At 45.8% G+C, this 14,485-nt stretch overlaps 1 protein-coding gene and 1 long non-coding RNA gene across 7 annotated transcripts; both read right to left on the bottom strand.

The window, feature by feature from the left end:
* Positions 1-2,432: 2,432 nt before the first annotated feature.
* Positions 2,433-9,148, bottom strand: LOC311268044. 4 transcript variants are annotated; one of them, XR_014623907.1, is made up of 6 exons: positions 8,650-9,148; positions 7,474-8,557; positions 3,326-3,812; positions 3,038-3,220; positions 2,797-2,930; positions 2,433-2,691 (listed from the first exon to the last, which is right to left on the bottom strand). It is a non-coding gene; the product is annotated as an uncharacterized lncRNA (long non-coding RNA). The 4 variants fall into 4 exon arrangements; XR_014623908.1 differs by having other exon boundaries at positions 3,052-3,220; XR_014623909.1 differs by having other exon boundaries at positions 3,052-3,210.
* A 149-nt stretch (positions 9,149-9,297) lies between these two features.
* On the bottom strand, positions 9,298-14,319 carry LOC311267849 (uncharacterized protein). Of its 3 annotated transcripts, XM_084371092.1 has the most exons (7): positions 14,179-14,319; positions 11,845-11,955; positions 11,343-11,653; positions 10,186-11,224; positions 9,778-10,100; positions 9,610-9,685; positions 9,298-9,527 (listed from the first exon to the last, which is right to left on the bottom strand). In XM_084371092.1, the coding sequence occupies exons 1-4, from the start codon at positions 14,185-14,187 to the stop codon at positions 10,990-10,992; spliced, it is 666 nt and encodes a 221-aa protein (XP_084227218.1). In that variant the 5' UTR covers positions 14,188-14,319; the 3' UTR covers positions 9,298-9,527; positions 9,610-9,685; positions 9,778-10,100; positions 10,186-10,989. The 3 variants fall into 3 exon arrangements, with proteins under 3 accessions (XP_084227218.1, XP_084227217.1, XP_084227219.1); XM_084371091.1 differs by having other exon boundaries at positions 9,298-9,685; XM_084371093.1 differs by having other exon boundaries at positions 9,298-9,685; positions 9,834-10,100.
* Positions 14,320-14,485: the final 166 nt, after the last annotated feature.

Here is a 14,485-nt window from a genome sequence, read left to right as displayed (position 1 = left end):
TGAACTAGTAGAGCATATTGTATTTTGAAGGGAGGACAGTACTTGACTAGCTGACTCACGCTTGGGTTAAAAGGTCCCCTCTTTAAACAAGCACCGCTGGTATGCATGGTGGTGTGTGAGATAGAGCTGGCAGATGTTAAGGTGATAACTGTTGGCTTTGCCAGTAATAACAACAGGGTGTGAATGTTTACGAAAGACATGCTCTGGAGTTTCTTCTGAAAATGATGTCAACATACCAAACTGGGGTTGCTCTGTCTTCCTTGATGTGTCATCATAGTCCATATATCAAACAACATACCTCAATCACTGTTTCTACTTTGGATTCCACCCGAAGGGCAGATTTAAACATTTCATTAAAGGATTAGCAGGCTTTTTTAAACACACGGTAAAAACTGGAACAAAGCTAGAACCTCTCTAATCACACGAGAGCCATTTACTTGACGGTAATGTCAAACCTGTTTGTCTGTTCACACACGGAACAAGGAAATGTATTTTTCTGTTTGTCTTTGTCTGACTGATAATCCCACTTCTGGCGAATGCATTGTCGCCAAGCTGCAGACGGGGCTGTTTTTCTAACATCATGAAATACATCATACACACTGATCATCGGTCATATTAATCCAAAACCCTGATATATAACAGTAAATACTGACAGGGACCAGTTTTCTACCTTATGAGTTTGTTAGCTTTTGACATTTTGAGCACATTTTTCTGTTCATACTCACAAACGGAGTGGAGTATTTCACAGTGTGGCATTTATACTTACTTATACTACTTTTAATTATATTATATTTTACTTATTAATCTAGGTGTTCAAGTTCTGGTTGCTGATCGGTACTGCAAAAGGTCACTGAGGGTGAACAACATGTTCTCAAATGACTTTAGTGCTGTGGATAACAAGTCGATATACCGCCATCTGCTGACTTAAAAATGGTATGAGAATGCAGAGTATGATTAAATGCAAGACTTAAAAATGAGTCCTTGCATGGTGTTCAAGTGTTTTTTGGTGTTTTGATATCTTGCTTTTGAAAAGTTTGTGTCAATATCTCCTGTCATCTGTCTCAGGTGGAACTCTTGGTACAATAAAACATGTTTCATAACTCTCTGTTGCTGTTTTTTGTTGTGATCTACTTTAAGATAAAAGTGTGTGCGTGTACAGATATGGTGTCCCAACAGCAGTGCTTGATGTTGGACTCTTCCTGTTCCAGATGTGCCCTCAGGGGTAGAGCCAGCGGAAGGGCTCTGGTTCGATTCCCCTGGTCTGCATGTCGAAGTGTCCTTGGGCAAGATACTGAACCCCAAACTGCTCCTGATGTGCTGGTCGGCACCTTGCACGGCAGCCACCGCCATCAGTGTATGAATGTATGTATGAATTACTGTAAGTCGCTTTAGACAAAAACATCTTATTCACACAGTGTATTCACAGAGCCGATTCAACACTCTCTGGATTTAAGGAACACTGTGACATCTTATGGACAGAAACTGTAATTACAGTCTGTACAGTCAATGAGATGTATGATCATATTTCTGAAACTATCCCTCATTCATGCTCAGCAAACAGACTGCATGGTGATGTTCATTACTCAGACAGGGACAAACTCTGATTAGAGGTCAGAGGTCTCACTTGACTGATATATTAGTGTGTATCCAGGGGTTCCAGGGTTGGAAAGGCTACTTTAACTTACTAATTACATTTTAAAATGTGTAGTTTATAACACTCATTTTTTAAGCTTTCAGTTTAAAACATTCAAAAAATGAACTAAAATTGTCAACAGAATATGAAAAAACCATTATATTGACATTTTGTCAACAACATATCTGTATTGTGTTGCAGAGGTGTTTACTGAAGTTAGCATGTTAAGCAGCTAGCCCTGTCTGTCCTGTACTGTAATACCATTTTTTACTGGCAATAGCCCCCCATAGTGGTATTAGAGCAGTAAGTTTGCTTTGTTTTAGTGTAATAAATGAACAAAATAAATTCAAAGAGTCAAGAAAGGAAATACTTTGATATCTGACTTTAAGTTTCTTTCTTTTGCTGGACTTTACTGGACAGTCGTGGTTTGTCTTTCCACAGTCAGCTGTGGCTTTGTTGAAATAAATCCTGAGTTCACAGATGTAGATGTGAAAATATTCTGGGTCTGCACATTGTTTTTTACCCACCGCTGACATTTCTTTTTAAATAAGACAAAAATGTCTTCATCAACAAGAAACACAAATGTCAACAATATATATTTGTACTCATTTTATTTATTGGCATGAAGACCTGTGTCTGTAAACTGTGACTTCTTTGTGACCACTAACTTTTCTTTGGTGAAAAACAAACATTTGACACAGTATGTTTAAAAGACCAGAGAAATTAATATCAAACTTGTGTCTTGATAATTTGTATAATTATCTAAACAAATATGTTGCCTATAGTGTCACTATCATTTTAAATGATCATAATAATTTAAAAACACACTTTGTACAGTTTAGTTCACTTTTATTCAAACAGTTTTATTTTACACACTGTGTTTGCACACTTGTCAACAACACTTTACAAAACAGAAATCAAACAAAGATATTTAGGCTTCTTTAGGTGTAAAGGTGTAACTGGGGCTATTCTGTGGGGCTTTTGACTGGGAGGAACCATGTGGAGAGAGGTGATGATTTACTGCTATTGTTCAAGGTGAAGACACTGGATATAATTTCCTGTAGGAGGATAATACTGTATATGCATTTATTGCTTTAAAACTAAGTTAGATCATTTATAAAATACATTTAAAACCCATGAGAAATATAACACGTGTGGCTTACCTTAGTGTACTGATGATTTCTACCAGCTCTTTGGAGGACAATGCCATGAAGGTTACACAGCTTGGACTCCATGACAGCTGACCCAGTTTGATGATGCATTTAGGAACATCACTGATCCACCAGCTGATGTTTATCTGAGATGATACAAAACAAAATAAATTAAAGTTCTGAAAATGTGTTTTTATCCTCCTCACATGGAGTTTAGATCCTTCTATAACTACTCTTTTAGTTTAGCACTTACTGCACTTTACTCACTGGTTGTTAACTGGCAGTGGATGTTTCTGGTCAGGGCTGTAGCTGTTTGCAATCATCTGCAGGTGGAGGGGACTTCAGGTTGCTGGAAGAAGCTGTAGGTGGAGGTTCAGGCTGTAGAGGATGGCAGAGGACGGAGGCGGAGAGTTTGACTACAGTTATCTGCAAGAAACTACAGGTAGAGGAAGCTGGAGGTTGCTTGCAGAGGCTGTAGATGGAGGTTTGGGCTGTAGCTGTCTGCAAGAATCTGCAGGTAGAGGTGGTGACTGCAGCTTACCTGCAGAGGCTTTAGGTGGAGGCTTGTGTTGCATCAGTCAGCGCATATTTTCAGGCTGAATTTTTGCTAGAATCTGCAGGCGGAGGAAGCAACAGGTTACTGGCATTGTAAGCAGAAGATCTAAGACACTTTAGGTGGAGGTTCTGGCTGCACTTATCTACTCAGAAGCTGCAGGTGGAGTAGAAGGTGCAGGTTTCTGGAAGAGGACTTGGAAGTCCATGTAGTAGGAGGACATGGGCTGCAGCAATCTGTCAGAACCCACAGGTGGAGGTTGCTGTGGAGGTTTCTGGCAGTCTGTAGGTGGAGGATTGTGCTGCAGGTGTCTTCCTGCATTCTTTAGGTGGAGGAAACTGCAGGTTGCTGGCAGCGGCTGTAGGTGATGGCTCGTGTCTGTCAGCATGAATCTACTGATGTAGGCAGCAGTGTTGGTTTTCAGTCGAGGATGGAGGTGGAGGTGGAGGTTGAGGCCTCATCCATCTTCCAGAATCTGTGGGTGGGGGAAGCAACAGGTTACTGCAGAGACTGTAGGCAGAAGATGGAAGACACTTTAAATGGAGGTTTAGCGGAGGCGTTGCATTTATCTGCTAGAATCTGCAGGTGGAGCCGGTGGCTGCAGGTTACTGGCAGAGGCTTGTGTCTGTCTGCACAAATCTACTGATGGAGGCAGGAGTGCTGATTTTCAGACAAGGGTGGAGGTGGAGGCCAAGTAATCATCCAGAATCTGTAGGTGGAGGAAGCAACAGGTTACTGGCAGAGGCTGTAGGCAGAAGATGGAAGACACTTTAGGTGGAGGTTTTGGCTGCAGTTGTCCACCAGAATTTGCAGGTGGAGGTGGCGGTGGCAGGTTACTGTTGGAGACTTTAGGTGGAGGCTTGTGTTGCTGTTGTTGGCATAAATTGACAGGTAGAGGCAGCAGGTTTTTAAAGCTGATGATGGAGGGGGAGGTGGAGGTGGAGTTGGAGGCCAAGTAATCATCCAGAATCTGTAGGTGGAGTGCCGAACTGCAGTGCTCAAAGTCTGCAGTTGTAGCACAATCCTCCACCTACAGACTGAGAGAAACATCCACTGCAACCTCCACCTGTGGATTCAGACGAATTGCTGCAACAAATGTCCTCCACCTATAGGTCTCTCCAAGTCCTACATGCTTCCAGATAACCGCACCTCCTCCTCCACCTGCAGCCCAAACCTCCATCTACAGTGTGCTCCATCTTCTGCCTACAGATTTTGCCAAAAATCTGCACTGCTGCCTCCAACTGCAGACTTTGGCAGAGCACTGCAGTTCAGCCCTACACCTACAGTCTCTGCCAGTAACCTGTTGCTTCCTCCACCTACAGATTCTGGAAGACCACCAAGGCCTCAACCTGAACCTCCACCTCCATCATCAGCTTTAAAAACCTGCTGCCTCTACCTGTCAATTTGTGCCAACGAGAGCAACACAAGCCTCCACCTAAAGTCTCCACCAGCAACCTGCAGCCGCCACCTCCACCTGAAAATTCTGGTAGACAACTGCAGCCAAAACCTCCACCTAAAGTGTCTTCCATCTTCTGCCAACAGCCTCTGCCAGTAACCTGTTGCTTCCTCCACCTACAGATTCTGGATGATTACTTGGCCTCCAACTCCACCTCCACCTCCATCATCAGCTTTAAAAACCTGCTGCCTCCACCTGTCAATTTATGCCAACAACAGCAACACAAGCCTCCACCTAAAGTCTCCACCAGCAACCTCTAGCCGCAATCTCCACCTGCAGATTCTGGTAGACAACTGCAGCCAAAACCTCCACCTAAAGTGTCCTCCATCATCTGTCTACAGTCTCTGCCAGTAACCTGTTGCTTCCACAACCTACAGATTCTGGAAGACCGATGAGGCCTCAACCTCCACCTCCATCTTCGACTGAAAACCAACTGCTTCCATCAGTAGATTTGTGCTGACGTAAACGAGCCTCCACCTAAAGCCTCTGCCAGCAACCTGCAGCCGCCGCCTCCACCTGCAGCTTCTAGCAGAGAAATGCACCTCGAATGTCAACCTAAAACCACTGCCAGCAACCCGTACTTTCCTCCACCCAAAGATTGTGGTAGTCACCTGTAGCACAATCCTCCACCTACAGACTGACAGAAACATCCACTGCAACCTTCACCTGTGGATTCACACGAATTGCTGCAACAAATGTACTCCACCTATAGGTCTCTCCAAGTCCTACTGCATGCTTCCAGATAACCGCACCTCCTCCTCCACCTGCAGCCAGAACCTCCATCTACAGTGTGCTCCATCTTCTGCCTGCAGATTCTGCCAAAAATCTTCACTGCTGCCTCCAACTGCAGACTTTGGCAGAGCACTGCAGTTCAGCCCTCCACCTACAGTCTCTGCCAGTAACCTGTTGCTTCCTCCACCAACAGCTTGTGAAAGACCACTAAGGCCTCAACCTGAACCTCCACCTCCATCATCAGCTTTAAAAACCTGCTGCCTCTACTTGTCAGTTAATGCCAACAACAGCAACACAAGCCTCCACCTAAAGTCTCCACCAGCAACCTGCAGCCGCCATCTCCACCTGCAGATTCTGGTAGACAACTGCAGCCAAAACCTCCACCTACGGTGTCCTCCATCATCTGCCTACAGCATCTGCCAGTAACCTGTTGCTTCCTCCACCAACAGATTCTGGAAGACCACTAAGGCCTCAACCTGAACCTCCACCTGCAGGTGGAGGACATTTGTTGCAGCAATTCTTCTGAATCCACAGGTGGAGGTTGCAGTGGATGTTTCTGTCAGTCTGTAGGTGGAGGATTATGCTACAGGTGGCTACCACAATCTTTAGGTGGAGGAAAGTACTGGTTGCTGGCAGTGGTTGTAGGTTGACATTCGAGGTGCATTTCTCTGCTAGAAGCTGCAGGTGGAGGCTCGTTTCGTTCAGCACAAATCTACTGATTGAGGCAGTTGGTTTTCAGTCGAGGATGGAGGTGGAGGTAGAGGTTGAGGCCTAATCGGTCTTCCAGAATCTGTAGGTTGTGGAAGCAACAGGTTACTGGCAGAGACTGTAGACAGAAGATGCAGGACACTTTAGGTGGAGGTTTTGGCTGCAGTTGTCTACCAGAATCTGCAGGTGGAGATGGCGGCTGCAGGTTGCTGGTGGAGACTTTAGGTGGAGGCTTGTGTTGCTGTTGTTGGCATTAACTGACAAGTAGAGGCAGCAGGTTTTTAAAGCTGATGATGGAGGTGGAGGTTCAGGTTGAGGCCTTAGTGGTCTTTCACAATCTGTTGGTGGAGGAAGCAACAGGTTACTGGCAGAGACTGTAGGTGGAGGGCTGAACTGCAGTGCTCTGCCAAAGTCTGCAGTTGGAGGCAGCAGTGAAGATTTTTGGCAGAATCTGCAGGCAGAAGATGGAGCACACTGTAGATGGAGGTTCTGGCTGCAGGTGGAGGAGGAGGTGCGGTTATCTGGAAGCATGCAGTAGGACTTGGAGAGACCTATAGGTGGAGGACATTTGTTGCAGCAATTCTTCTGAATCCACAGGTGAAGGTTGCAGTGGATGTTTCTGTCAGTCTGTAGGTAGAGGATTGTGCAACAGGTGACTACCACAATCTTTAGGTGGAGGAAAGTACGGGTTGCTGGCAGTGGTTGTAGCTTGACATTCGAGGTGCATTTCTCTGCTAGAAGCTGAAGGTGGAGGTGGTGGCTGCAGGTTCCTGGCAGGGGCCTTAAGTGGAGGCTCGTTTATGTCAGCACAAATCTACTGATGGAGGCAGTTGGTTTTCAGTCGAGGATGGAGGTGGAGGTAGAGGTTGAGGCCTCATCGGTCTTCCAGAATCTGTAGGTTGAGGAAGCAACAGGTTACTGGCAGAGACTGTAGACAAATGATGGAGGACACTTTAGGTGGAGGTTTTGGCTGCAGTTGTCTACCAGAATCTGCAGGTGGAGATGGCGGCTGCAGGTTGCTGGTGGAGACTTTAGGTGGAGGCTTGTGTTGCTCTCGTTGGCATAAACTGACAGGTGGAGGTAGCAGGTTTTTAAAGCTGATGATGGAGGTGGAGGTTCAGGTTGAGGCCGTAGTGGTCTTTCACAATCTGTTGGTGGAGGAAGCAACAGGTTACTGGCAGAGACTGTAGACAGATGATGGAAGACACTTTAGGTGGAGGTTTTGGCTGCAGTTGTCTACCAGAATCTGCAGGTGGAGTAGAAGGTGCAGGTTTCTAGAAGAGGACTCAGAATTGCCTTTAGTTGGAGGACATGGGTTGCAGCAATCTGTCAGAATCCACAGGTGGAGGTTGCAGTGGATGTTGTGCTACAGGTGACTACCACAATCTTTAGGTGGAGGAAAGTATGGGTTGCTGGCAGTGGTTGTAGGTGGACATTAGAGTTGCATTTGTCTGCTAGAATCTGCAGGTGGAGCTGGCGGCTGCAGGTTTCTGGCAGAGGCTTAAGGTGGAGGCTTGTTTCTATCTGCACAATCTTGTGATGGAGGCTGCTGTGTTGGTATATCAGCCGAGGCTGGAGGTGGAGGTTGAGGATTCAGCGGTCTTCCAGAATCTGTAGGTGGAGGAAGCAACAGGTTACTGGCAGAGGCTTTAGGTGGAGGCTTGTGTCTATCTGCACAATCTTGTGATGGAGGCAGCTGTGTTGGTATATCAGTTGATGATGGAGGTGGAGATTCAGGTTGAGGCCTTAATGGTCTTCCAGAATCTGTTGGTGGAGGAAGCAACAGGTTACTGGCAGAGACTGTAGGTGGAGTGCCGATCTGCAGTGCTCTGCCAAAGTCTGCAGTTGGAGGCAGCAGTGCAGATTTTTGGCAGAATCTGCAGGCAGAAGATGGAGCACACTGTAGATGGAGGTTTGGGCTGCAGGTGGAGGAGGAGGTGCGGTTATCTGGAAGCATGGAGTAGGACTTGGAGAGACCTATAGGTGGAGGACATTTGTTGCAGCAATTCGTGTGAATCCACAGGTGAAGGTTGCAGTGGATGTTTCTGTCAGTCTGTAGGTGGAGGATTGTGCTAGAGGTGACTACCACAATCTTTAGATGGAGGAAAGTTTGCTGGCAGTTTGCTGGCAGTGGTTGTAGGTTGACATTCGAGGTGCATTTTTCTGCTAGAAGCTGCAGGTGGAGGCGGTGGCTGCAGGTTGTTGGCAGAGGCTTTAGGTGGAGGCTCGTTTCTGTAAGCACAAATCTACTGATGGAGGCAGTTGGTTTTCAGTCGAGGATGGAGGTGGAGGTTCAGGTTGAGGCCTAATCGGTCTTCCAGAATCTGTAGGTTGTGGAAGCAACAGGTTACTGGCAGAGACTGTAGACAGAAGATGGAGGATACTTTAGGTGGAGGCTTTGGCTGCAGTTGTCTACCAGAATCTGCAGGTGGAGTAGAAGGTGCAGGTTTCTAGAAGAGGACTCAGAATTGCCTTCAGTTGGAGGACATGGGTTGCAGCAATCTGTCAGAATCCACAGGTGGAGGTTGCAATGGATGTTGCTGGCAGAGGCTGTAGGTGGACATTAGAGTTGCATTTGTCTGCTAGAATCTGTAGGCGGAGCTGGCGGCTGCAGGTTTCTGGCAGAGGCCTTAGGTGGAGGCTTGTGTCTATCTGCACAATCTTGTGATGGAGGCAGCTGTGTTGGTATATCAGCCGAGGATGGAGGTGGAGGTTGAGGATTCAGCGGTCTTCCAGAATCTGTAGGTGGAGGAAGCAACAGGTTACTGGCAGAGGCTTTAGGTGGAGGCTTGTGTCTATCTGCACAATCTTGTGATGGAGGCAGCTGTGTTGGTATATCAGTTGATGATGGAGGTGGAGATTCAGGTTGAGGCCTTAATGGTCTTCCAGAATCTGTTGGTGGAGGAAGCAACAGGTTACTGGCAGAGGCTGTAGGTGGAGTGCTGAACTGCAGTGCTCTGCCAAAGTCTGCAGTTGGAGGCAGCAGTGCAGGTTTTTGGCAGAATCTGCAGGCAGAAGATAGAGCACAATGTAGATGGAGGTTTGGGCTAAAGGTGGAGGAGGAGGTGCGGTTATCTGGAAGCATGCAGTAGGACTTGGAGAGACCTATAGGTGGAGGACATTTGTTGCAGCAAGTCATCTGAATCACAGGTGAAGGTTGCAGTGGATGTTTCTTTCAGTCTGTAGGTGGAGGATTGTGCTACAGGTGACTACCACAATCTTTAGGTGGAGGAAAGTACAGGTTGCTGGCAGTGGTTGTAGGTTGACAGTCTAGATGCATTTCTCTGCTAGAATCTGCAGGTGGAGATGGCGGCTGCAGGTTACTGGTGGAGACTTTAGCTGGAGGCTTGTGTTGCTCTCGTTGGCATTAACTGACAGGTGGAGGTAGCAGGTTTTTAAAGCTGATGATGGAGGTGGACATTCAGGTTGAGGCCTTAGTGGTCTTTCACAATCTGTTGGTGGAGGAAGCAACAGGTTACTGGCAGAGACTGTAGACAGATGATGGAGGACACTTTAGTTGGAGGTTTTGGCTGCACTTATCTACCAGAATCTGCAGGTGGAGTAGAAGGTGCAGGTTTCTAGAAGAGGACTCAGAATTGCCTTTAGTTGGAGGACATGGGTTGCAGCAATCTGTCAGAATCCACAGGTGGAGGTTGCAGTGGATGTTGGTGGCAGAGGCTGTAGGTGGACATTAGAGTTGCATTTGTCTGCTAGAATCTGCAGGTGGAGCTGGCGGCTGCAGGTTTCTGGCAGAGGCTTTAGGTGGAGGCTTGTGTCTATCTACACAATCTTGTGATGGAGGCAGCTGTGTTGGTATGTCAGCCGAGGATGGAGGTGGAGGTTGAGGATTCAGCGGTCTTCCAGAATCTATTGGTGGAGGAAGCAACAGGTTACTGGCAGAGGCTGGCAGCAGGTGGAAGACACAAGAGGTTGAAGTTTTAGCTGCACTTACCAAAATCTGCATTGGAGGAGGAAGTGGATGTTTCTGGAAGAGGTGGATGTTTCTGGCAGTGGCTGTAGATGGACCTTCAAGTCCATTACTGTGTGCCTGAATCTGCAGGTGGAGGCGGCAGCTACAGTTTCCTGGCAGAGGCTCAAGTTGGAGGATTGTGTTTTAGCTACCTGCAACAATCTTAAGGTGGAGGAAACTGCAGGTTGTTAGAAGAGGCTTTAGGTGGAGGCTTCGGTTGTGTCTGCCTTCAAAAATCCACAGGTGGAGGCAGCAATGTAGGGTTTTGTCCAAGGTCGTAGGTGGAGGTTGAGGTCTCAGCTTTCTGCTAGAATCTGCAGGTGTAGGTGGTGACTGCAGGTTACTGGCAGAGGCAGTAGGTGGAGGCAGGAGTTGGAAGCAGCTGCAGTTGGATGAGTCAGGTTGTAGCTGACTACACAAATTTACAGGTGGAGGTGGCAGTAGATGTTCAGGTGGAGTATGTATCTGTACAGCTGTCTGCTGTCTGCAGGTGGAGACTAGAGCAGCAGATGGCTGACGTAGTAAGAAGGCACAGTTTAGATTTAAAAGTGAGTGGAGGAGACTTGTAGGTGGAGGATGGAGCCTCTAACTCCAGGTGGCTCTCAGAGGTTATGTCTTGGCAGGTGGTGTAGATGGTGTTTGAGGTGGAGGCTTAATTTCTGATGGAGGCTGCATGTACTGATGTAGATGAAGTCAGTTGTGTTGAGGTCTCTAATATTTACAGGTTGGATTTGATCTTATTGAACTATTATTACAGAGTGTCTGAGTGGAGCTGCTGCTCTCAGCTCAGTTGGACTTCTTGGCTCTTTTATGTGGAGGCTGTCCAGGGTTCGGTTCTCCCAAAGTATCTACATCATAGAGGGGAGGAAAGACTCCAGCCCTGTACGAGACGTCCACGTGTGTGAGTCCATCTTGATAGGTTGATGATGTAATGGTGGGGCGGTCGAGTCTCTCCCACAGCTTCTGCTTGATACGTCGTCCCAGCTGTAAACTGTACGGACGAACCCGGCCGTTCTTGTAGCTGTGAGGAGTGGAAGGAACAGAAATGGTATAAAATGTGACTGAGTGATAGATTTTTAAATCATTTGACAAATGTGATGATCTGATTGAAAGAGTCAGCATGTTTGACCCAAACCTACCTCAGCAGGTTGTCTACCACTTCATGGTAGACTCTCTGGTAATCTTCCACTGAGCAGTTGTGTATCTTCAGTGGACCGGAGCGGTTCACACCAGTGGAGCTCGGCTGGTTATCAGCACCGGAGGGCCAGGGGCTGGGGGGCACGTTGGACACCACGGGCAGGTCAGCAGGTGGGATGGTGGATGAAGGCGCTCGGACCTTCCCTGGACCATGAGCAGAAGGTGTAGAAGGACGGGGCGTGGACCTCCGCTTCCTCTTCTGGGGAAGGTTGGCCTTTGTAGCAGATTGCTGGGGCCCTGGGGTTGAATTCACCTGGAGGAGATCAGCAGCACACGAGAGGATGTCAAGCTAGTCAACTTGTTACTTATCAACAGAATACTTTCACAATCTGACAATTGAAACATCTTCATCAGATGAGCTAGTGAGGAAAACTGTGGCAGTTAAAGACCCTTCACATATTCTGAATTCGAAGAGAATATTCTGTTTTCCTCCAGATGTCTAACCTGCTCGTTCCTGCAGCATGGACACTTGCTCCAGTCACCGTGCGCCTTGCGTGCACTGCTTCTCCTAGGCCTGCTGTAGTCGTGGTCTCGCAGGTCGATGGGAAGGTCACACTGCAACAACACACACACAATCACATGTTAGAGTGATGCTCTGTAAGAGCAGTCAACACAACAAGTGGCATTGAATGGACCAGATCTAATTTCTGTAACTTTCCTTTAAAACAGATATTCCTTTTTTCGAGCATAGAGGCTGTTTATCTTTTCAACCAATGGAGCCATAATTTTATCTTCTGAAACAAGATAAAATTGATCTTTTAGAGCAGGGGTGGGGAACCTTTTTCCTATCGAGGGCCATTTCAATTTTCATACAATCCCTCAGGGGCCATGATTTTTTATTTTTTTTTAAGGTAAGCAGCTCACAACATATTTTTATGGCCTTTTTAACTTAGTTGCAATAACATGAATATCATGACCATTAATTAATGTTTTAGCCAATTTGATCCATCTCAGTGTATCTTATTGTTTTAATCCAATTAATGTTTTAATAAATCTGTTCCTGTTGGTTTTATAGTCACTGATGTTTAGTAGTTTAAGCAGTAGATAACTTTATAATGTACCTCAAATCATGAAATTAAAAAAATTCAGCCCTCTAAAATGTCATATATCAGCTTTACATCACTTGAAAATGACAGGTCTGAGTTATATTCCCCCTGAATTCAGTCTATTGAAAGAAAACTCCCTGTTACCACTGAACAACTTCACCTTAGATTGATAGTGGACAACCTTATAATGTACCTCAAATCATTTCAGAGCATTCTGATGTGAAATTTAAAAAAATCAGCAACCTAAAATCTCATAGCAACTTTAAATCACTCGAAAATGACAGATCTGAGTTGTCTCATATAAGGCCATTACATGAGCTACTGACCACGAAGCTAGCCTGCGTCACGTTGTCCTGGTCCGCTCGCGGTTTGGATCAGGCTGCTTGCTGGCCGCTCAAACTCCGTCGGACAGCGACAACTTTATCCACCGCTCTTGTCCTTCAGGTCATCCAGTTTAGCATGTTTCGCGCTGTAATGACGCTCAAGGTTTGCATTTTTCATTACGGCCAGCGCCTCCCCACACACCAGGCACACGGGCTAGCCTCTCACTTCCACAAAGAAGAATTCTTAAGTCCATTTGTCCTGGAAAGAGCGACACTCCACATCAACTTCTCTTTTTTTAGTAGCCATGTTCCGTCTCCACACGTTGTTGTCACCTGTCAATCACTGAGGACACGACGCGATGACAGTTACGCTGATGTTGTGTTCAATGACCTTGCTCATGGCCCGGAAAGACAGACACCAGCCCCGGGGGCATTTAATTGTGGGTAGCCTACACTTATGGATTGCCTCGCGGGCCGGACCAAACAGCCTCGCGGGCCGTATACGGCCCGGAGGCCGGAGGTTCCCCACCCCTGTTTTAGAGGCTCCAGAGCAACAATGAACAGCTGGGCCACTGTTAACTCCCATGTCCTGAACTCTTTGTTTAATAAGTTGATGATCTATCAATGGTAATCGTCTTGTTCATCATTTCAGTCACTTTTCATGCAAAAACATTTCACAGATGCAGCTTTAAAAAAAGAAATCTGAGGATTTACTGCTTTTCCCCATTTTTGTCTTCATAGTTTAAGTTGTTTGGACTGTTGGTTGGACAAAACAAACATTGTGAAAGTGGCTCTCCCTTCTGAGATTTTACTGAAACCATCAATCAAATAGATGACTCAAGAAAAATAATCAGAAGATTATTCTCCAATGAAAGAAATCATTAGTTGCAGTCCTTTATAAAATATCTCAAAATGAGCTCCACTTCAACAAACAACATTAAAATCCTGCTTATCAACAGGCCTACATGAGTAATAGTAATAATAATAATAATAATAATAATAATAATAATAATATCTAGTGATATATCATGCAGCAAGAGTGTGCATTTGTTTCTGAGTTGAGCACTTTAATGGACATTTTTCTAATTATACTTAGATACTTTTACTTGTAATAGAGTATTTTTGCAGGATATATCCCACCTGTACTGAAGTAGGCCTGAAGGGTCTGACTAGCTTACCTGTCCACCACTGCCTCCCACCACATTATGTATAACATGTCAGCTTTGGTCCGAACAGATGTTTAATTTCCATACACTTTAATAATCTTTATTCTTTTCTCTACACTTTATTAGTTTCTGTACGGCAGTTTATTGTCTATACCAGGAGACATGTTACAGTGTTCATATCAGAGAGTCGACGGCAAAACACATAGAAAACAGCATTAAACTGTCAAAATGTTCAAGTCTCACATTTTCCATGTTGGAAGTCGGTTGTGTGTCGGTCTCAGTGGGTTGTTTGTTGTTATTCAATAGAGTGAAAAAATCCTCAGTTGAACCAAAAAGTTTGAAGAAATTGACGAGTGCAATGGGTAAAATGTCGGTTGTGTTGACGGTTTCAGGCTTTGTTTGTTTTTAAATGATGATCTGATAGAAATGATGCACCTGGAGAAAAACATAGCAACCATGGAATCCTGCGCGGCCATGTTGTGCGCGTGTGTTTTACAGCCACATCTCACCTCTGGATTTAAAATTTCATCCAATCAACCTGCAAAAGATG

This window comes from Pagrus pagrus (assembly GCF_965226575.1).
Source record: "Pagrus pagrus genome assembly, chromosome: 13".
Taxonomy (NCBI): domain Eukaryota; kingdom Metazoa; phylum Chordata; class Actinopteri; order Spariformes; family Sparidae; genus Pagrus; species Pagrus pagrus.
This window is presented reverse-complemented; position numbering and strand designations above follow the sequence as displayed.

What these genes read in the sequence shown, in the direction of transcription:
- LOC311267849 (XM_084371091.1), bottom strand. An exon ending in CATGCTGCAGGAACGAGCAG is followed by an intron (nt 11,654 to 11,844) that starts GTTAGACATCTG and finishes GATCTCCTCCAG; the next exon opens with GTGAATTCAACCCCAGGGCC. An exon ending in GTGGTAGACAACCTGCTGAG is followed by an intron (nt 11,225 to 11,342) that starts GTAGGTTTGGGT and finishes CACTCCTCACAG; the next exon opens with CTACAAGAACGGCCGGGTTC.